At 37.3% G+C, this 23,103-nt stretch overlaps 1 protein-coding gene and 1 pseudogene across 6 annotated transcripts in view; both read right to left on the reverse strand.

The window, feature by feature from the left end:
- Positions 1 to 23,103, reverse strand: part of CD96 (CD96 molecule) — an 89,981-nt gene that overhangs the window by 5,314 nt on the left and 61,564 nt on the right. For 3 of the 6 annotated variants that reach the window (XM_059164189.1, XM_059164188.1, XM_059164192.1), the window contains exons 9-12: positions 11,173 to 11,241; positions 10,588 to 10,671; positions 1,580 to 1,642; positions 737 to 826 (exon numbers count right to left, since the gene is read on the reverse strand). In XM_059164189.1, coding sequence (XP_059020172.1) covers positions 737 to 826; positions 1,580 to 1,642; positions 10,588 to 10,671; positions 11,173 to 11,241 — 306 coding nt within the window. The remainder of the gene's footprint in view (positions 1 to 736; positions 827 to 1,579; positions 1,643 to 10,587; positions 10,672 to 11,172; positions 11,242 to 23,103) is intronic. The other 3 variants (XM_059164193.1, XM_059164190.1, XM_059164191.1) reach the window with 2 other exon arrangements.
- Positions 1,650 to 5,132, reverse strand: LOC131826042 (cytosolic 5'-nucleotidase 3A-like; annotated as a pseudogene).

A 23,103-nucleotide genomic window follows, 5' to 3' on the forward strand; every position in this document is an offset into this window, starting at 1 on the left:
GGGAGAAGCAGGCTCCCTGCGGAGCAAGGAGCCCAATGTGGGACTCCATCCCAGGATGCTGGGATCATGACCTGAGCCGAAGGCAGCTGCTTAACCAACTGAGCCACCCAGGCGTCCCTTTTTTAAATTTTTTTTTAAGATTTTATTTATTTATTTGACAAACAAAGGCAGGCAGAGAGAGGGAGGGGGAAGCAGGCTCCCTGCTGAGCAGAGAGCCCAATGTGGGGCTCAATCCTAGGACGCTGGGATCATGATCTGAGCCAAAAGCAGAGGCTTTAACCCACTGAGCCACCCAGGCGCCCCGCAACAATCTTTCTTGTCTCAGATATATTTTCATAGGATAAAGTATTTCTCACTTTTTGCCTGGCCAACTTTTATTCATTTTTCAGATTTTAATTTAAATATATCCTTATAGGATATATTTATCCTTTCCTGTTGCCAGTTAAAATTACATATTTCTGTTATATTCTGACAATACCTTATACTATGTCACAGTATATCTGTCACAAATATATTTAATTATATGATTTTTTACTTAATGTATATCATCTTCAATAGATTATAATCTTCCGAAGGTCAGCATTTTCAAGGTCTCCCTGTATACAAGACAAGAAAGATCTACTTCTTTCACAGAGTATACCCAACAACTGTTACAGTGCCTGGCAAATGGTAGGTACCCAACAAATATTTGTTGTGTGAATAAAACACAAAATTGAGAAAAAAGTAAATGACTCACCAGTAATATGGATGTGAATATTTTTAGTAGATCCATTGGTAGTTGTGGGAACTTCTGAAAATGTCCTGATTGTGCTGGTGAAGACACCACCTAGGGATATACAGGGAATATGTGAACTGATCCTAACAGCCATCTCAACCCAATCAAGTGGTGTAAGATCATAATTGGATCTCACTAGTGAAGGAAAAGCTCAATTTTAATGGCCTAAATGTTCCTAAGTACTATGTATAAAGTTTACTAAGGACCAATTTATATCAAGACTTGGACCTTAGAATCTAACAACTACCAAAAAAGTGAAACTCTCTATAGGTTTAAAGAGGAAAAGAGAAACTATACAGCATACATAACATAACAATATTTGCTAAAGAATCTCCATGAGAATTTACATGATTATAGGAAAATGTCTTATGTTGGACCCATAGAAAAATGGGAACTTTCTGTATTCTCCCAATGCAATACCATTTCTCCCACTGTAATGTGTTTGATAAAGTCAATAAAACTTCCTTTGCAACATTCTAGGAGACAATTCCATGTTGACAAATCATCTCAATTGCTAATGGAAAATTAAAATTTAAAATGCAATTTTAATGGATTTAATTGGCCAAGAAATGCTATTTTGTAGATTTCATTTTGAAATAAAATAGAGAAAAAAAAATCTAAGACTTGGTTTCTGACTAGCTTCTTTGGGTGACTCTCACAGGGAGAAGTTTTGGTTCTATTCATTGTCATTTTCATCATCAAGTTGCACTTTTTATACCTGTCTAAGATTGGTTTCTTACCAGTTCTTGTTTTTCCACCTCTGCCAACACCTTCCCGACCCTAAATCTCCCCCCCATCACTCACCATGATTTGTTGAATTTGCACCTGAGGGGGATGAACTATATGTTTCACTGGGCATCCATGAAGCTGTTAAAGGAAGAAGGTATTAGAAGAATCAACCTGATGTGCTATGAAGTGTGTAAACCTGGAGATTCACAGACCTGTACCCCTGGGGCTAATAATACATTATATGTTAATAAAAAATTTAAAAATTAAAAAAAGAAGAGTCAATCTGTATAAGACTAGTTATTTTATAGCCTCTTCTTGACCTTTAATTGAATCTAATAATTTATAATAAAATAATAAAATGGAAAAAGATTATTAATGAATATGTAAAGAAAAATCACTGAACTATTCTACAGCACACATTAGAATGTCCCAAAATAAAGTGGGAGTTGAGGGAAAACTTGTAATTCTGATGTCTCAAATAGCGAAGATTTTGATTATAGCTACTTAGAAGCAGGAAGAAGGAAAAGAAACAAAATACTACGAGAGGTTTTCCCAGCCACAGAGAGTGCGCCGTAACTATTCTTGTGTTCATCCAATACATGGGAGCGAATGAAAGCCCAGGTGTGTTATGGTGGCCTTTAGTCAAGCAAAGGTGCCAAAGGGACTTTGAAGACTTTGGTAGGACATGCACGAGGGAACAAAATAGTGTGTACTTGTGGATAAGCTGATATTCTTGTTGTGAATTTGTTGTGAATTTTCAGACCCTTCTGGTCACAGGCATCACTAGCTGCTGTGCTGAGTCATCTTGATGGATTAGAGAAGCAAACCTTCCCCTTGAGTGGATGGTAGCAAATTCAGGCAGTACCTATAGCTTTTGGAGTAGATCTATCAACTCATTTTGTCTAGTTCCCCCTCTCTGGCAAGAAAGTTCCACTTCTTGGCAGACTCTGCATTTCTGTATTTGATAACAGGCTTATAATGTAGTATAAAGTAAAATAGCTATAGTTACACGCAGTTGCAATCAGTAGAAAAACATGCTCATCTGTTTAAAACATTAGCATGTATGATTTTCCAAGTTAAGTGCTTTCTTGTGTGTCAAGACCAGAACAAATAAGCAAAACCAAACCAAACCAAACCAAAACAAACATTAAAAAAAAAAAAAAAAAAACCCAAACCAAAAAACGCTTGGTCTTTTCTTTCCTTGGTTTTTCCCCTAAATGTCAATGGCAGTTGCAGCCACAGACAAAGGTATGTTATCAGGCCCTTCAGGAGTGGTGTAACTCAATGCTTTCCAGGGCGTGCTCACAGTACAGTTTGTCATAGCTAATTGACGTAGGGTCACCCAGAGGTAAGGGGAGTTTTACACACAGCTATTTTGATTTGACTAGGTCAGGGAGATGTTCTTATTTTCAGTATAATTATCTGACCGTGAACATGTGATCTTGACCACTTTTTGTTGGTGCTGTTCTAGACAGAATACCAAGGTCAAGAGATGATGGACTACTGTTTTTTCAAAAGCCAATTTTTAAAGGCTAAGCCTTAATGGTGGGGATTTGAATAACAAAGAACAACAACTAATTAAAAAGAAATTGGGTCTAGGCCTGGATTTAGATAAAATTACAAAGAAGGCAATTTGTTCTGGATAACCTTACAAGATATTTTGCCCAACATGGTGCCTCTACATAACTTTTAATTTTTAGGGCTTGATACCTATATTTTTTATCTTTTCAGAGTCTGTTTGCAAGAAAGGATGTGATAAATTAATTTATGCTAAGATATAAGTAGTTGAACAAATGCTATCCCTTTGAGGGAATTGGGTATTCGATTTTTTTCCATTTTATATTTATCTCATCAGCAAGTAAATACAGAAAATAAATTTATTTTTAGCTCATCTCTACACTCAATATGGGGTTCGATTTTCCAAACCCAAGACCAAGTGTTACATGTTCTACCAACTGAGCTAGGCAGGCGCCCAGATACCAAATGGTCAGTTACATGTGGGTACCAACAGTTTTTTCACCCAATATAGAATGCCAATTTTTTCTGCTCAATATTAATTTTCCCCAGGCAAAATAACCAAGCATAACACAATTTCAGGAGATGGTGATACCATCAACACGATCCACCCAAATTACAAAAATGGCAGTACTTAAAATTTTGTAAATTACTTGGCCATTTTTAAAATTTTCCTTTTTAGACTTCTACTCCTCAGAAACTGTGTGATAAAATTAAGCTACAGAATCCACTTTGGAAAAGCAGGGAGTTATTTTTCTAGTTTGGTTTTAAGATTTGTCTTTATTCTGTTAAAAAAAAATATAGTGGGGAGTGTGTTGAGAGAGGTGAAAAAAAAGGAGATTCCAGTTGATGGACTCAACATGCCTGAAAATATTTCAGTAATATAAAGAAAAAAAACTTCAAGAGCAAGAATGTATTATACATAAGAGTCTTTCAACAAGACAAAGAGATGGGCTATTCTTATATCAATTGCTCCCACAAGAAAGAGGTCTTCCTGAAGAATACTTACTTATAGAATCCTCAGTAAGACAGACTTTACTAATTCTAAAGATTCCTCTTTCATTAACATAATATTTTTCTAAAAGCCTATCCACTCTATCCAAAGACAGATATCCAAAGATATCCAATTTTCAGAATGTGCTCCACAATGGCTATTTGATCTGCCACTCTAAGTCTCCTTGAGAGTCTCTCAGCAGAATTATGTTTTTATGTCTTTTAATTGATTGAAATATTCTGCGTTCTTCATACCACCATTCTGTTTGTTAAATACATGAGTTAATTCTTCTTTAAATCTTTTGAGACTCCATTTTCATCAAAATCCATGAATAAACACTACTTTGACATTTGGATGATAAACACCAGCTTGATGGATAACCTCCTTGAGTACATCATCATTATCAGCTGAAAATATTAATATCAGGATGCCGTGTTGCTAGAGTTTCTCAAATAAATTTTTATATCTTTCCTGGAGCATAACATTGGATTTTTCTATAATTTATTTAAATTTAGCATTGGGTGAAGCTTATTCAACAAGGAAGCTATGTGCTTTAGCACATCTTTCTACCACAAAGGGATATTTTTATCCCATGGTAAAAACAGAATCAATTTTGACAACATAGCGTTTTTCCTTATTTGGAAAAACTTGACCATTTTTTTTTAACCAATTTACAGTGGTCAGTAACTATTATGATATGTTGGGCATCTTTTCATTTTGTAGGAAAATCTACTTAGTGTCATACCAAAATCCATGGTTATCTGAAGTTTAAAAGCTCCTTTTCTGATAAAACCACAGATAATTTTTGTTATTCTTATAGAGTAAGCTGATGCAAGCTGAACTTCTCTTGGAATTTGGGTGTCACTTCTACATGTACATTTACAGAGACTTGTCTCAGTTACCCAATCTTAAGACATTCTGAGTTCTTCTGTCTCTGATTTTGTCATGGAATAATGGCATGGGTAGCAAGCAGGACTTGGATACAGGAATCTCAAAGATCTTGGTTTTCTGCCCCATGCTCCTCTTCAGAGTGAATATGTACTGGGCCAGCACCACGCTGGCATCAGCGACCTTGTTTATTCTTGCCATGACCACCTCCTCTATAGATGAGACCCTCATGCTCTTCCTGACCATGAAAAAAAAGATGACACTCATGATCTTTGGATATGCAGGTCTTGTGTGCTAGCTGTGGAGAGACCCAGGAAGCCCCCAGAATTTGGTATTTTAACAGAAAATGGAACTTAAAATCAGAGAAAGAAATCTTGAATTTGTGGTTCACCTAATCAGGAACTAGGTAACAGAACTGGAGAACAGTGTTTTAGAGAAGAAGAACATAGAATGAGAAGTGATCTGAGATACATAAGATTTTAGAATTTGAGAGGAAGAGGGGTGAGTTTAGAGATTCAGCATCTTAGCCAACAGGGAGCAGCAGGACTAACTGGAATGATCCTACAGCGTGAAAGAGGAGAAGGGCCCACTATTGCCATAGGTTCTGGCATTGCTATGTCCCTGTAATTGACTCTCAACCCCTCAACTCCAGCCTCTCCATCCCTTCTCCCTATGGAAAGTAGAATGGGTTGCTATGAAATTATTAGGCAGAACTACCAAGAGTCTGAGAAGATCCAACCAGGACCAAGGAAAGGGTAAAAAATACAATTACAAAATTTATGAAGAAGGGTACATAAATTTTGAAGAATAGGAATGTATGGTCAAAGAATAAAATAGAGACCCTATGTGAGGTTTTTAAGAGGTTCTATGAGGCCCCAGGTGTGTGTGTGTGTGTGTGCGTGCACGCGCACGTGCACGTGCATGGGCACACGTGGTAAGGTAATGATAAGCTTGTTGATTTTGGTAATGGGGCAAATTGGAAACACAGGGGCCTATGGAGAATCATTTCATTTTTCTGCTTCTCTAATTTAGCCAGACTGACTGATTTCAATGTGGCTTTAGGCTCCACTGGACCAGATGAATGGCAGGGAAAAACAAAGAGAAAAGTAATTAAGCTTCTCTTTTCTGCTCTATGGCCTGATCACCTGAATGTCAGGATGAGAACATCCAGGATGTTATTAGCCTTATACACTTGAGGTATTTAGATGGTCAGAGTTGATATCCCCATTTCATAGGTGGTTAAAGTAAAATAAACATTTCTGTTCCAGGCAGTTGGAAACTTGGAAGCTGAACTAGGATTAGATGCTAATATTCTAAAGTTGATAAAATGACAAGAAAAGAATATATTAAAATGCATACTTATAAATTTAATAGAAATGCAATGCACCCAGAATCTTCCAGTGACATCCAAATATATGTGAGCTACACAAAATGCATGTAAAAGCAAATATCCCATTAGAATGTGCTCACAAATAGGAAAAGCTTTAGAAACACTGCTAGTGGGTTTATTTCACCAGGAATCCATCCATTATCATTCTTTTTCTGTCTGTGAACATTTCATAAATCTCTTTAAATAAACATACTGGAAGGAAAAAAACCCCCATTACCAATGCCTGTCATGAATCTTGCCAAATGCATCATCTAATATTGGATGTCACATTATAGTCCAATCCAACGAGTAGAAACATGTTTCAAAAATAGTTTGGGAGTGAGCAATCAATATTAACTTGTTGGATCCAAATGTGTTTTTGTGAATGATTATAAATAGAGCAACTCACTGCAGGGAATTTTTTTCTTTAAGCTTGTGGATAAAAAATGGCAACTAGTAAACAAGATATTCTTATTTGCACAAGTGAGTTTTCATGGTGAGGAAAATTTTGTTTGTTTGGGTTTTAGAGTCCCTTCCTAGATTTCACAATTTCTAAAGCTATTTCATGGTAGGAATGATAGAGAGATGTCTGAGGATAAAAGAAGTTTTCAAGTGGGGAGGACAGAAGATGTGAGGAATTGCATAGTTCATTTCATTATGAAATCTACTAAAAAGACCAAGAATACACTTGTGTAAATTATAAAGCACTTTCATGCAAGACCATTTCGTTTTCCGGTTTCTAGGGCAGAGAATATTTTGGGTAGCCTCTATGCTTCATAATGATATGATACGTGGGGTAAATAGGATTTCTTTTTTTATTCTGGGCACACATACTATTGTAATAACAATTTAAATAAAGCAAACAAAAAGTTCAAAAATTTCATTTAAGCAGATCATTTCTTTTCACTGTGTATGTTTGTGTGTGTTTTCTTCCTTGCCCTTGTCCATATGTACACATATTCTTTCAATTATTCAAGAAATATTTGCTGAGCACCTACTGTATGCTTGCCACTGCTACAGGCATTATGATACTATAGTGAACAAGACAGGCAAAGGTTATGTTCCTTTTGTTGTGTATCTTAGATTTCAGTATACTGTCAACAACAAAAAAATCAAATAAATAAAATAAAGGAAATCATTAGACACCAAGTATTATGCTGAGAATGAAAATATGGGATAACATATATAATCATAGCATAAATTTAAATTTCATTTCTACTTTATCCTATAATATTGTTCAATAAACTTTTATTTTTTATTTTTTAAAGATTTTATTTATGCATTTATTTGAGAGAGAGAGAGAGGTGGGAGAAGCAGAGGGAAAAGGACAAGCAGACTCCACACTAATCACAGAGCCTAACACAGGGCTGGATCTCACAATCCAGGACCCTGAGATCATGACCTGAGCCAAAATCACGAGTTGGATGCTTACCTGACTGAGCCACCCAGGTGCCCCTCCAATAATCTCTTATCACCATTGCTACATAATTTCCCTCCACAGCCAACAAGTATTGATTCTTTTATCTAATCAGCAATATTTGTGGAGCACCAACTCTATGCCAGACATTACCACAGGCACGGGGGATACAGGTAAGCAGCAACAAAAAAGATAAGGAACTTATCTTGTGTTACCAGTGTAGGTAAAGGAGAGTTTCAACAGAGTTCATTACAAACTTAATTTTCTGTTAACACCATTTGGATAAACGTTAGTGTATTAAGTATGGAATTTCATCCCCAGTCTATATAATATTTTTATTTTCAATTTATATCTGATGGGTGAAAATTTTCTAGCCAGTAACCTTGTTTATACAATAAGATGTACTGGCTAGCTTAGTACATTATGGCTATTGTTTGGATTGACTTCATAATATTGCATTGAATTACTATCTCGTCTGCGTGAGATTCTCTCTCCTTCTCCCTCTGCTCCTCCCCCCCCAACCTTGTGCTCTCTCTAAATAAATAAATAAAATCTTTAAAAACATATATATCGTTCCTTATATTGTCACCTGGCATTTACTTTTCTGACTCAAGACAATCTTATTAAGATCCATTCATACTGTTGTATTTGGCTGTCATTCACTCATTTCTCATTGCTCTATAATATTATATGACTATGCAATAATTTATTTACCTATTCTCTTGGCTATGGTGACTTAGATTATTTAGAGTTTTTACTATTATGAGTAGTGTTTTCCCCTGACATTTGTGTGCATATCTCCTGGTTACATATATTAGCATGTGTAGAGCCGTGGAGTATAAATCTAAGCATGGAACTGTTGGGTTGTAGGGTATGAAATTGTTTGGCATTAAAATACCATGTCAAGGGGTGCCTGGGTGACTCCGTGGGTTAAGCCTCTGCCTTCAGCTCAGGTTATTATCTCAGGGTCTCTCCTCAGCAGGGAGCCTCCTTCCCCCCTCTCTCTGCCTGCCTCTCTGCCTACAGTGATTTCTCTCTGTCAAATAAATAAGTAAAATTAAAAACACACACACACACAACAACAACACCATGTCAAAATGGTGGAAAGTGATGGTACTAACTTGTTCTTTCACCAGCAACATATAAAACATTATATTGATCTACAACCTATCTAACACTTGGCAATTCCAGACTTGTTAATTTTTGCCAATTGATTATATGTGAAACGGTTATCTGATTCTCGTCTTCATTTGCATTTCCTGATTGCCAGAAAGACTAAGCATCTCCTTGGATGTTTTCTAGCCACTTATTACATCTTTTGTGATGTTCTTCTCTGCTCATTTTCTAATGTTTTTATATTTTTAAAAATTGATTTTAGCCATTCTTTATATACCCTTGATATAAAGTTTTGATTCTCTGTCAATTATATATTCCTGATCATTTTTCAATTACATCTGTTGCAAATATCTTCCACACTATAGCTTGCCTTTTCTTTATAACTTCTGCTAAGGTGTTTTTTGATAGAATTTTCTTAACTTTATGGTATTCTACTGTTTCCACCATTTTTATGGTTAGTGCTTTATTTCTCTTCTTTAAACCCTTCCTCACCTCACAGCCAGAAAGAAATTCACCTTTATTTTATTACCTGCTTTAATGTTTTGCTTTTGACATAAAGATCTCACACTCTATGGAGCCTATTTTTACGTAATGTGCATGGCAGGCAAACATTTTAATACTTTGTTTCTTGTAAATAATCAAGGTTTGCAGATCTATTTGCTGACTGCCTCTTCTTTTCACAGGAATCTGCCATGCCACCTCTGGCACCTCTAGGTTATGCTTATTTGTGGCTCTCTGGGTATGCTCTCTCTTCTGATACTCCCCTTTTTATCTCTCATATTTGGGCACTGAATTCACAGGTGTCTTTTATATTATTAGCATATTTGTTAAAAGAAATATGTTAAATTAAATTTCAGAGGATCATACACAAATGGTCAAAGTGCATCATGAATTAAGGATTATGATTAATCCAGATCTATGAACTTGAGGTCCATAAAAGAGATAAAATAAATAACTAATGCTACAAAGAGCAATATGATACATGTTCCTCTTTGCTATTTGATCTACTTCCTAAGGACACATTCTCGGAAGTAAGATGACTGAGCCAGCAGGTATAAAAGACTTTTAGAGGTTTTAAATGTACAACTGAAACGCTTTCCTAAAAGAGACACGTGGCTTTACTCTTTGTGGCCAAGGGCCTAGCAGCTAAGCCCAGAGTTCTGCACTAGCAGCATCTGGGATCTTAGTGGCAGCTACATCCCTTGCCACTTCCCTACCAAGCAGATTTCTATCTTGTACCACTAAGAGGTAGTAGACTTTCCCTTCAGATGCTGCGGATACCTAGTAATGTGGCATCAGCACACGCTGCTGCAGGGTGGCCAGATTAAATGGCCACACCAGCTCTGTGCCTCACACGGGGCTCCCTCTTCTCACTGCTTTTAGTGACATGTGTATTCTGGCTAGCTCACTCTTTCCTCAGTTAGCTCTTCCATCCCCGAGAGTTATATCTTTATTCAGTTGCCACCTTCCTCAGGACGGCCTTGCAAAACCCCCTATTGAAAATGGCAACCCACTCTCCCACCAGATCTTCAATGCCTCCTTCACTGCTTGCTTTCTTCCCTATCACTCATCACCATTTGCCTGTCTCTCTTCCCCCAGAATTTGGAACTGTTTTTGGATCTGTTTTTGTTCACAAATGTATCCCCAGCAACTACAACAATGCTTCAAACACAGTAGACGTTTTGTAAGTATTTGTTAATATGATTATGAGCAGAGCACGTTGTAGTTGCTCATTATACATGTTGGCTGAATTAATGAGGCCCAGAAGACCCCGAGGGACTCACAGTTACACTTACAGTTTTTGGTATCTTGCCCACGAGGGGTCCAGGAGTAGTTGAAGCCTTGGGTAGTCACATTGGAATTGCTGGCTGAAAGACAAAATTCTCGGAATCCAACCTTTTTATACAGCTGTAATTTAACTTTACTTTGATGTGCTGAATTTTTAATCTATGTGACTTTGGGGAAATCTGAAATTGAAAATATGCTTTCCTACACAGGAACACAGCTGGCATATTAAGCGAAAGCTCTGTAGTTTATGTTTAATGCCAACTTGTCACTGCCTTTCTTTCTTTTTCAGTTCTTGTCGCCAAATCAGATCAATGGGAGTACTGTCAAGACTACTTTCATGTTATCTTAAAATTCCATGAGAAATGAAAAGTATAGTATAATAATTCACCAACCCATATTTTAAAGATTATACTGATTGTCATATCAATGTATAGCCACCATTTAGATTACAATTTGCCACAGAGCAACTCAAAACCAAAATACCAACATCAAATGAAAAATATAGCCTTTTGCCAAAACCTCAGTGTTGTCAGAGCTGTACTAAATCTTGTGTTTTGTTTCTTTTCAGTCACTATACTCACGTTGAAGGGTGGTATTTGGAGTCGAGGTATCCACATCTCCAACGGCTATGGAAGATATAGCTGGATATCCTATTTTGAAAAGAAAATTCCCAAATTAAACACCAAACATGGTGTTTACATTCCCATGTTTAATATGCTGCTATAACTAACAAGGGTGGCATGTACAGCAGAGAACATTAGAGAAGGAAAGAACCTTGGTGAATACATAGTCTAATGGCTTCATTTTATGAAACTGATTCCAAAAGGCATATGCTTGTGGCACCATAGCCAATATTCAATATCATTTTATGATATTAACTCAGCTCTCCTAATTCCAAGTATATCACATTCACACTTTCAAAATATGTTGTGTTCGTGTCTACTCTGTGTAGGACTCCAGTCTACACACAACAATGAAGACAAGGTCCTCACCTTCATGGAACTTACCTTGCAGGGAGTTTCCACAATTGTACATAACATTTTCATATGTGCAATATGGTTACTTATCTACTTCAGTTCTTAGCTTTCAAAATCATCCCCAACTTTCTAGTCCATCATTTCCCATTCTTCTCCTCTCTCCCTCTTCCTCCCAAAATGAAGGACTAATTCATATTCCTTTGAAAATATCCCTAAGGTTGAAGCAAGGCAGATTGAAGAAGAAAAATACCCAATACACTCCATTGAAAACATGATCATATCTCTTGGAAAACAAATATATTTAAGGTCACTTCCATAAATACTCAATTCAAGAAGATAACAGGAATAGATAGAAAGGGAAACTAAAGGCAAGGAAAATATAGTTAGAAAAAGTATGTTGATCCCTGTCAAAATCTGGGGGTGGGGATAGTACACAAAATCCATTTCTTGATGTCCTGTACTCTTTTTTTTTTTTAAGATTTTTATTTATTTATTCATTTATTTGACACAGAGAGAGAGAGAGAGAGAGAGCACAAGTAGCAGAGAGGCAGGCAAAGAGAGAGGGGGAAGCAGGCTCCCTGTTGAGCAGAGAGCCCAATGTGGGGCTCAATCCCAGGACCCTGAGATCATGACCTGAGCCAAAGGCAGAGGCTTTTTTAACCCCCTGAGCCACCCAGGCACCCCATGTCCTGTACTCTTAACAGATATAGGTCCCACATTTAGTCAGAACTTTCTGGTTACAATGTTAAAAATTGTTAAGTCATTAATGGCTGTCATAGGATAAAACCAGTCAATTTTCAAGAGACACGCAGCTTTCTTTTTATTGTGATTAACAACAAATTTCTCCTCAGTCTTTTTTTAAAAATATTTTTTAAATATTTATTTGAGAGAGAGAGAGAGACAGAACAAGCAGTGGAGAGGGGCAGACGGAGAGGGAAAAGCAGGCTTTCCACTGAGCAGGAGGCCCAAGGCAAGGCTCAATCCCAGGACCCTGGGATCATAACCTGAGCTGAAGGAAGACACTTACTGACTAAGCCACCTAGACACCCCTTCTCTCATCTTTTAAAGAAAAATACTGTATACTGTGTCTGATATTCTTAATAATATCCTTATAATATGATAGCATGCTCATTCCCTGTAAGCTTGAATTAGTAATGAATAGGATCCCACCTTCCCAGGTATCTCAGTTCTGGGAAATGACATGCTTAAATTAAAAAAAAAAAAAAAGGATAATCAAATCTCTGAAAAAAATATGTAGGATATATAAATAAATTGGCATGATGGTTTATGCCAATCATCTATAAGTGATTTACAGTAATGATCAACAATAATCATTTTGCAATGCAGGCTGCTAATAGGCATCAAAGACACACTTTACCTGAGCTCCCAGAATACAGTCGGACATGGGGAAATGCGTTAGAGGCTGCCTCAGATGGTGCTGTATGAGGAACTAAAATGGGCAACCAGCATCAGGATGGCAGATAAAATGTTTTAAATACTGAATATGCACAGTTTTCATTTATCCAACAAATACTTATTGAGGCTCAGTGTATTTGAGAACTGGGGATGAAGGAAAGAGTGAAATATTGCTCTTAGCCCCACAATTTAGTGAGAATATAGGTCAGCATGTCAGACTATCAGGTAATCGCCAAACCCAGTCTTCTCTCTGGTACAGATGAAACTACATCTCTTAGCCTCATTGGTGGTTGGGTAAGTGTGGTTGGGTAGGTGTGGCCATGTATGAAGTCTAAGGCAATGGAACATGAGTGGGAGTGATGGTTGTCATTTCAAGACCTGATGTATAAAACCTTCCATGTAAGATCTTCCATGACCTTCCCTCATATGCTATCTGATACTATGAAGCAGGGGGACTTATACATCACAACTTAAAGGTGACAGACCTGCTAGAAGCCTGGATTCTTGAATGACCGTGTGAAACAGAACACCCCATCACTGGATCACAGAGTGAATCTGAATTTTATTTCTTTTATTGAGATGGCTTTATCTTTGTCCTTATCTGCAGCAATTCCTTTACTAACCTATTTTATTTATTTTTCAAGTTTAATTTAAATTCTAGTTCGTTAACATATAGTATATTGGTTTCAGGAGTAGAATTTATAGTAATTCATCACTTAAATATAACACCCATTGCTCAACACCAGTGCCCTTCTTAATGCCCATCACCCATTTGGCCCAACCCCCCATCCGCACCCCTCCAGCAACCCTCAGTTTGTTCTCTATAGTTAAGAGTCTTTTATGGTTTATTTTCCCCCTCTCTCTTTTTTCCCCTTTCCATATGTTCGTCTGTTTTGTTTCTTAAATTCCACATATGAGTGCAAGCGTATGGTATTATATGTCTTTCTCTGACTGACTTATTTTGATTAGCATAATACACACTAGTTCCATCCACATCACTGCAAAATCCACTCTAACCATTGCTATTTAACATAGCATTGGAAGACTTACCCTCAGCAATCAGACAACAAAAAGAAATAAAAGGCATCCAAATTGGCAAGAAAGAAGTCAAACTTTCACTGCAGAAGTGCAGTGAAATGCAGAAACGATACTCTATGTAAAAAGCCCAAAAGACTCCACCAAAAAAATTGCTAGAACTAATACACGAATTTGGCAATGCTGCAGGATATAAAATCAACCATACAGAAATATGTTGCATTTCTCTATGCCAGTAATCTATTTTAAAAGTTTTTGTATTCTTGTGTTTTTTAAAGTTACCTCATATCTTTTTATTTTAGTTTATTTTTGTTGTTGTTGTCATTGTTTTATTTTTATTTTTTAAATTTCATTTTATTTTTTCAGGGTTCCAAGATTCATTGTGCACAGACAAATGAGTAAAGAAGATACGGTCCATATATACAATGGAGAATTAAGCGTCCATCAGAAAGGATGAATACCCAACTTTTTTATCAACATGGATGGGACTGGAGGGGATTATGCTGAGTGAAATAAGTCAAGCAGAGAGAATCAATTATCATATGGTTTCACTTACTTGTGGAGCATAAGGAATAACATGGAGCACATTGGGAGAAGGAGAGGAGAAGTGAGTTGGGAGAAATCAGAGGGGGAGACAAACCTCATATGCTTTTAAAAATAAGGCAAGACAAAAAATGTACAGAGGGATAGAATGACTAGTCATAAGTAATCTTTGGATATTAAGAGATACTGAGAGATATGTGTTTCTCCTAATTAATACAATAAGAAGAGGTGAGAGAGCTAGCGAGAAGAGAGAGGGAAGAGAAGAAAGACTCTGTCCAGGTTTTAAGAGATTCTCAGAAGGATGAACAGAATGATTCCTTTACCCAGGGACTCAATTCCTCATGTAGGAGGGAGTGAAGCCTTTCACTGTTGGTCAACAGTCTTTTAGCTTACCTCCCATGAAGGAGCTTCTTTCCTTCCTTCCTTCCTTCCTCCCTCCCTCTCACCCTGAGAACTGACCTCCATAGAATTCACTGAGTGATTTAGTAAGTGAAAGCAGAAAGGAATGGTTTTAAAGTAGTGATGTGATAACAATGGTGAGAATAATGATAAAGAACTAAGAGGTAATTATCAAGAGAACTTTGTATTTATTTGTAGGCAGTGTTACTGTTACCTAGAAATCTCAGTCTAATAAGCAACTGCCAGTCACCTATTAAAATACCTCTTACTTGACAAGCAATGGACATCATCCCCAGCCAATCCAATGACCCATACTGACCAATAGCTCCGTGTGATTTAATTCTGTTAAGAATCAGTGGAATCCTGATGAAGTGTGATAACTTTTTTTTTTTTTTAAGATTTTATTTATTTATTTGACAGAGATCACAGTAGGCAGAGAGGCAGGCAGAGAGAGAGAGGAGGGGAAGCAGGCTCCCTGCTGAGCAGAGAGCTCTATGCGGGCCTTGATCCCAGGACCCTGAGATCATGACCTGAGCTGAAGGTAGAGGCTTAACCCAGTGAGCCACCCAGGCGTCCCTGAAATATGATATCTTGACAGAGAATTTCATTTGTATTAGTAAGACTGATTGAATTATTTTTTTGGAGAATCCGAAACTAAGGTGACATAAATCCTTCCTTCTTGAAACTTTACTGCAGGGAACGGAAAATTCATTCATTCATGAACATTCTGTTCTTGGACCACATGGGAGGAGGAACAGTGAATGCCCCAGTCTCATACGTTGCCTTGATCTTTGTGTTACTGTGCCTCTTGCTTGTCATAGGTATCAGTGCTGCTCTATGCTTCCTCTTACAGGCCTGTTAAGTATATTGAGGGCTGACTGTGTGCCAATAAGTTTCTGGAAACAAAAAGATCAATGACACCCCATCAATATCCCCAGGGAACCTAAGCTCATTTCAGTCTTCTCATTCTCCTGCTGAATTTTGTTTGGGTCATGGCGTGAGGGTCTGTACCATGTTCCACAGGTTATTGAAAAAAATGATCCCTTTACTATGAAACCTTGTTCCTTACATGCGAGTAGCACTAAAGGCATTTAGAAAACTATCTACTTCTTCAGGTGAATTAAATCCCACCCACTCCTCTTGGCTCTACAGTATGCTTCAAGGTTAAAGTTCCTTGGTATTACATGACCTGACCTGTAACAATCTCCACATTGTTATCTCTTGCTTTTACCTCCCTATGTTCTTTCATTTATTGACCAGTATTGGGGATCCTCTATCTTCCAGGTATTGCGTTTGGCACTGGGGGCACAATGATCAACTCCCTTGGGATTGGAATTCATAGAGGAGACAGACATCAACCAGAGAATTACAGAAAGCAATCCATGTATGAGAACACATAAAAGAAGGTATGCCTTATTCAGAGTTCCAGGAAGGCTCCCCTGCAGAATGGGATGGAAGAGTGGGGGCAGGGGAGGGGAGATGGAGCCTCTGGGCAGAGGACACAGGGCAAAGACCCACTGGGTGGTCTCATACACTGTTAGTAACAGCAGTGTGTGGTACCTATGTGTCTATTCAGGGCTGGGCCTTTGTAAGCCCTCAACGAGGGTTTGTTCTGTGTGTTGAACTGAGTATGAGACTGCAAGGCATTACTTGTCACAGTGCACACATGTTGCCCCAGCAGCAGACAGTGATCAAACTGTGGCATACCAGTAGCAGGAACACTGATTCTTTCTCAGGGCTGTTTTGTGTGTATGTGTGTGTGTGTTTAAATATTTTATTTATTTGTCAGAGAGACAGAGAGGGAGATGCAGGCTCCCTGCTAAGCAAGAAGCCTGATGTGGAACTTGATTCCAGGACCCTGGGATCATGACCTGAGCCAAAGGCAGATGCTTAACAAACTAAGCCACCCAAGTGTCCCTGTTGTTTTGTTTTTAAAAGTGTCTTCCTAATGCAAGCTGGTGCAACCACTCTGGAAAACGGTATGGAGGTTCCTCAAAAAGTTGAAAATAGAGCTACCTTATGACCCAGCAATTGCACTACTGGGTATCACAAATGTCGTGATCTGAAGGGGCATGTGCACCTGAATGTCTATAGCAGCAATGTCCATAATAGCCAAACTATGGAAAGAACCTAGATGTCCATCAACAGATGAATGGATAAAGAAGATGTGGTGTATATATATACAATAGAATACTATGCAGCCATCAAAAGAAATGAAATCTTGCCATTTGTGACTACGTGGATGGAACTAGAGGGTATTATGCTTAGCGAAATAAGTCAATCAGAGAAAGACAATTATCATAAGATCTCCCTGATCTGAGGAAGTTGAGAGGCAATGTCAGGGGTGTGGGGGTAGGAAAAGAATAAATGAAAAAAGATGGGATCGGGAGGGAGAAAAACCATAAGATACTCATAATCTCACAACACAAACTGAAGGTTGCTGGGGTGGGGGGGGTAGGTGGGTAGGGAAAGGGAGGTGGGGTTAGGGACATTGGGGAGGGTATGTGCTATGGTGAGTGCTGTGAAGTGTGTAAACCTGGTGATTCACAAACCTGTACCCCTGGGGCTAATAATACATTATATGTTAATAAAAAATTAAAAAAAAAAAAGTGTCTTCCTAGAGTCTGACCTGGAGATCTATAACTATAAAAAGACATAATTGGCTCTCTTTTGACATCAAATAGAGCATTTTAAAAGAATTATATTTATACTCCTCTTAGCCAAGTCTTTGAGATTCCTACTGATCATCTATTTCAGCATATGAATAAGACAGCTTATTTTTTGTGTTTTCTGTTTCAAGGTTATATTTACATTTACAATACAGCCAAGCCTCCTCAGCACTCAATAGTTAGTTCTGTATCATGACATGCTGTGTAGGCGACTAATATGCCAAACCCAGTGACAAAGAATTGCTTGCTTTGTCTGCTGGTTGTTTATTTGTTCTTCAGTTTGAATGCTTATTGTTATTAAACCTTGCAAGCATCCAGAGATACATAATAATGACCCATGTTTCCAGGAAAGAGAAGGGGGTTAGAAGAAAACACTACTTGTACAAAATGTCTTGCTTATATTAATTTGAAAACTGCCATGAGATTAGATGAGAAGTTTCAAAACTTTCCTAGCCCATTTCTATTTCAACTTAAAAATTTTTTTCCACTAAAATTAAAAATTAGCCCTTTATATTATCACTAGAAATTCAATTAAGTCAGAAGACAGCTCTGTTCAGTTCTGAGTTAAATGGAAGAGACAGAAACATGTTCTCTAAGAGCTAATTCTGGTTGGCTTCTCATGACATTATGAAATAGAATGGAATCTCTTCACCTGGACTCCTGCCATGTTCCTGGGGACTGTCCTTCTCATCGCCAGAGAAGGGAGACAGAGGGCAATGCTGGAGGTCTCATGGTGGGGCTGGGAGGTTAATCTGGGAGAAATATTGATATAGTTTTCAAACTAACTTAAATTTTAAAGATCATTTCATATGGACATACTCTGTACCAAATAAAAGAGACAGGTGAGTAGTTGGGAGGTGAGGTAAGTAAAAGATAAAGGAGAAAATGGTCGTTTAAAAAAAAAGAAATATTAATTTGGTCATTGGTTCTACCTTTAAGGAATTAAAAAATATAAGTAAAGGTCTTGACTTATTTGGAGATTAGTTTTGTTTGCTGGACTCTTCTTTTGATCATGGCATGCTTTCTCAGATAGTCTTGTGTGGGTCTAAGCTTTATACTTGTTCTTTATGCATTTTCATGTTTGATACTCATAATAACCATATGAACTAGATAATAGTCTTGGTTTTCGAGATAAGGAAACAATATTAAAGAGGCAAAATGACTTGCCCAGGTTACACAGCTAGTAGGTGGCAGAGACAGGAATTGAACTCAAGACTGTCTGACACCAGAGACTATATTCATTCCACTCTGGTAGCCTTATAAAGAGTAGTTAGCCTTGCTACAGAACCAGAGGGTAGCTTTGGAATTCAGTCATGGTCCCCACACAGCCACCCAGAATCACTGAGACCTCTGTCCCTGCCTCTCTGCCCCTCTCAGCCTCCCCTCACAAGGCTGCCCAGTCTTCAAAACCTGGCCAAATGCCAGTTTCTTCAGGGAACCTTCCTCTGCTCTCCCTGAAGCCCTTCCTTTGTTAATCAGTTCCTCTTTAACCCCCAGAACATTTACTGAGCTATCAATACTTACTGACAAAATAGTTACAGAAAAAAAAATTTTTTTAAAGATTTTATTTATTATTCGACAGAGAAAGACAACAGCAAGAGAGAGAACAAGCAGGGGGAGTGGGAGAGGGAGAAGCAGGCTTCCCACTGAGCAGGCAGCTTGATACGGGGCTCGATCCTGGGACCATGGGATCATGACCTGAGCAGAAGGCAGATGCTTATGACTGAGCCACCCAGGGGCCCCTACAGAAAAATATTCTTAGCCCCCAGAATATTTACTGAGTTATCAATCTTAGGGACAATCATGTGTTATCACTATTCCAGGTGATAGAGATACATCCACAGACAAATCAGACAAAGACAAAATGTCCTTATGGGATTCCCTTTCTTGTGGGGAGAAGCCAAACTAGTGCATTATACAGGATGTTAACAAATGCTGTGGGGAAAAATAAAACAGGAAAAAGAGGAAAAATAAAACTTCCTATCGGAAGTGAAACAGAGGACATTACAGCTCTAAAACAGTCCCATGGAGAAGACGACATCTGAACAAAGATTCGGAGATGAGAGTGTGAACCATGTGGATTTGGGCGGAAAGAATTTTCCAGGCAGAGGGAAGAAGGAAAAAGGCCCTGAGGTGGAGGCACCTCATGCTGTGGGAACAGAGAGGAGGCCAATTAGCATAAACCAAAGTTAGTAAAAAAAGAGAGTAGTGAAAATATAAGAAACTGGATACAACACGTGAACTTTCAGACTAACTTTGTAGCTATTTGCCCTTCCTCACTTCTGTTCTTCCTCCCCTCACGTGACCATGAACCTGGTGGGTTTTACTTACACCAGTAGTCATTGAAAGTAGAAGTAGACACATAATTCTAGGGCTAGATTATTTCTTTTTATTAAAACACACACGCGCACAACTTATACAGACTGGTTACTTAATCAACCACTCTGTTTTCTACCATAGGTTCCTACCATCTTCAAAGGGATTTAAGGGGACAGTTACAGTGTAACAATTTGACACTTAAGTGTTTTCCATGCCTAATCCCTTCTGTTGCTCATAATAATTCATTGAGGAAGGAACTACCCATATTAATGTCCTTTCTTTTCGTCTTTCTCTTATTTTCCCCCATTTTCTTCAAGCATCCTCATCTCTGGCCAATTATTCACTAGTCCATCTCACTATTGCCAAGAACTACGGCTTTCTGTGGATGAACTCAATGGGTAAGCCATCATCTCATCATGGCTATCCATTTTCACAAAATTATTTTATTTAGTTATTTTAATTTTTTATCATTTTATTTTTTTTCATTGTGATAAATGATGATAAACTCCCTCATCTATTTCACCCATCCCCACTCTCTCCCCTCCCCTCTGGTAATCATCAGTTTGCTCCCTATAGTTAAGAGTCTGTTTCTTGGTCGGCCTCTCTCTCTCTGTTATTTCCTTTGCTTATGTGTTTTGTTTCTTAGATTCCACACGAGTGAGATCATATGTTATTTGTCTTTCTCTGACAGACTAGTTTCACTCAACATTACACACTCTAGCTCCATCCATGTTGTTGCAGATGGCAAGATTTCATCCTTTCTTATGGCTAAAAGATATTCATCACATCTTCTTTATCCATTCCTCTCTTGATGGACACTTGGGCTGTTTTCATATTTTGGCTATTGTAAATAATGTTGCAATAAACATAGGGATGCATGTATCTCTCTGCATTAGTGTTTTTTGTATTTTTTGGCAAATACCTCATAGTGCCATTCCTGGGTTGTAGGGTAGTTTGTTGGTTTGTTTGTTTGTTTGTTAATTTTAGGGAGAATTTCCATAGAGTTTTCCACAATGGATGTACCAATTTGCATTCTCACCAACAATGTTTCTTGTGTTTTTTATTTTAGCTATTCCAACAGGTATGAGGTGATATCTCATTGTAGTTTTGATTTAAATTTCCCTCATGATGAGTGGCAATGTTGAGCATCTTTTTATGTGTCTCTTGGCCCTCTATGACTTCTTGGAGAAATCTCTGTTCATGTCTTCAGCCCATTTTAATTGGATTATTTGTTGTTGGTTTTTTTTTTTTTTTTTTTTTTTTTTTGGTATTGAGTTGTATCAGTTCTTTATAGATTTTGGATATTAACCCTTTATCAGATATATCATTTGCAAAACTCTTCTCCCATTCAGTAGGTTGCCTTTTAGTTTTGTTGACTCTTGGCTGTGCAGAAGATTTTTATTTTGAAGTAGCATCAGTAGTTTATCTTTGTTTTTATGTCCCTTTGTTTTTATGTCCCTTAGGTTTTTTTTTTTTCCTTAGTTTTTAAATAAAAAGTGTCTATATTTTAGGTGTGCAACATGATTCAATATAAACATACATAGTCAAATGATTAGTACAGTCAGCTAATTAACATGTCCCTCCTCACATAGTTAACATTGTTTTTTTGTACAATGAGAGCACCTAAAATCTACTCTTAGAAAATATTCAACATTCAATATAGTATTATATATATTATAATATATAATATATATATTCAACAGTATAATATAGCATTATAGTCATCATGCTGTACATTAGATCTTCAGACTTATCAATCTTACATAACTCCAACTTTGTACCCTTTGAACAATATCTCTCTGATTTTCCACTTCTCCACCCCAGTAACTAGTGTTCTACTCTTTGCTTTCATGTATTTCACTCTTCTAAATTCTACTTATAAATGAGATGCAGGTTTCTTTTTCTGTGTCTGGCTTATTTCATTAGTATAATGATTTGCAGGTTCATCCATGTTGTTGCAAATGGAAAAATCTGTTTCTTTTTTAAAACTGAATTACACACACACACACACACACACACACTTTCTTTACCCATTCTTCTGTCAATAGAAGATGTTGTTTCCCTCTAAGATGTAAATGATTTTTCTTCGTGTATATAACCAGAATAGAGATTATTGGATCATACAGTATTCTTTTTTATACCTTTCCAATGAACCTCAAAAACCATTTAACATAATCGTTTTCATATTGTTTTCCATAATGGCTGCACAAATTCATATTCCTACCAAGAGTGACAAGAGTTCTCTTTTCTCCATATCCTCACTAACACTTTTTATCTTTTATTTTTGCGGTAAAAGCCATCCTACAAGGTAGGAGGTGATATCTCATTGTGGTTATGATATGCATTTCCCTAATGATTAGTGCTGTTGAGGTTCTTTTCATGTATTTGATGGCTATTTTTTTTGTCTCTTTTGGAAAAATGTCTATTTGGGTCCTTTGCCCATTTTTAATGAGTTGTTTCTTGTTTTACTATTGAGTTGAATGAGTGAGTACCTTATATATTTTGGATATTAGCCCCTTATCAGATATGACTTAAAAATATTTTCTCCCAATGTATAGGTTGCCTTTACATTTTGTTGTTTCTTTCTTTTGCTATACTGAAGTTTTTTAGTTTGATATAGTACACTTATTTGTTTTTGCTTTTGTTGTCCAAGCTTTGGTGTCATATCTAAAAATAGTGCAAAGGCCAATGTCAAGGAGCTTCTCCCCTATGTGTTCTTCTAGGAGTTTTATACTTTCAGGTCTTGTGTTTAAGTTTTTACCCTATTTTGAGGAGATTTTTGTGTATGCTGTAAGATAATTTCATTCTTCTGCAAATTGATATTTAGTTTTCCAACACCATTTATTGAAAAGTCTATCCTTTTCCATGTGTATTCTTGGGACCCTTGTAAAAACTAGTTGGCCATATATGCTTGAGTTTGTTCCTGGGCTCTCTATTCTGTTTTGTTGATCTATGTGTCTGAATGTATGCCAGTACCATACTGTTTTGATTACTACAGCTTTGTAGTATAGTGAGAAATCAGGAAGTGTGAGGCCTCCAACTCTGTTCTCTCAAAATTGCTTTGGCTATATGGTATATTTTGTGACTATAAATTTTATGATTCTTTTTCTATTTTTGTGAAAAATGCCATTGGAATTTTGATAGGAACTATACT

The sequence above is a fragment of the Mustela lutreola genome, chromosome 2 (genome assembly GCF_030435805.1).
Source record: "Mustela lutreola isolate mMusLut2 chromosome 2, mMusLut2.pri, whole genome shotgun sequence".
NCBI lineage: Eukaryota > Metazoa > Chordata > Mammalia > Carnivora > Mustelidae > Mustela > Mustela lutreola.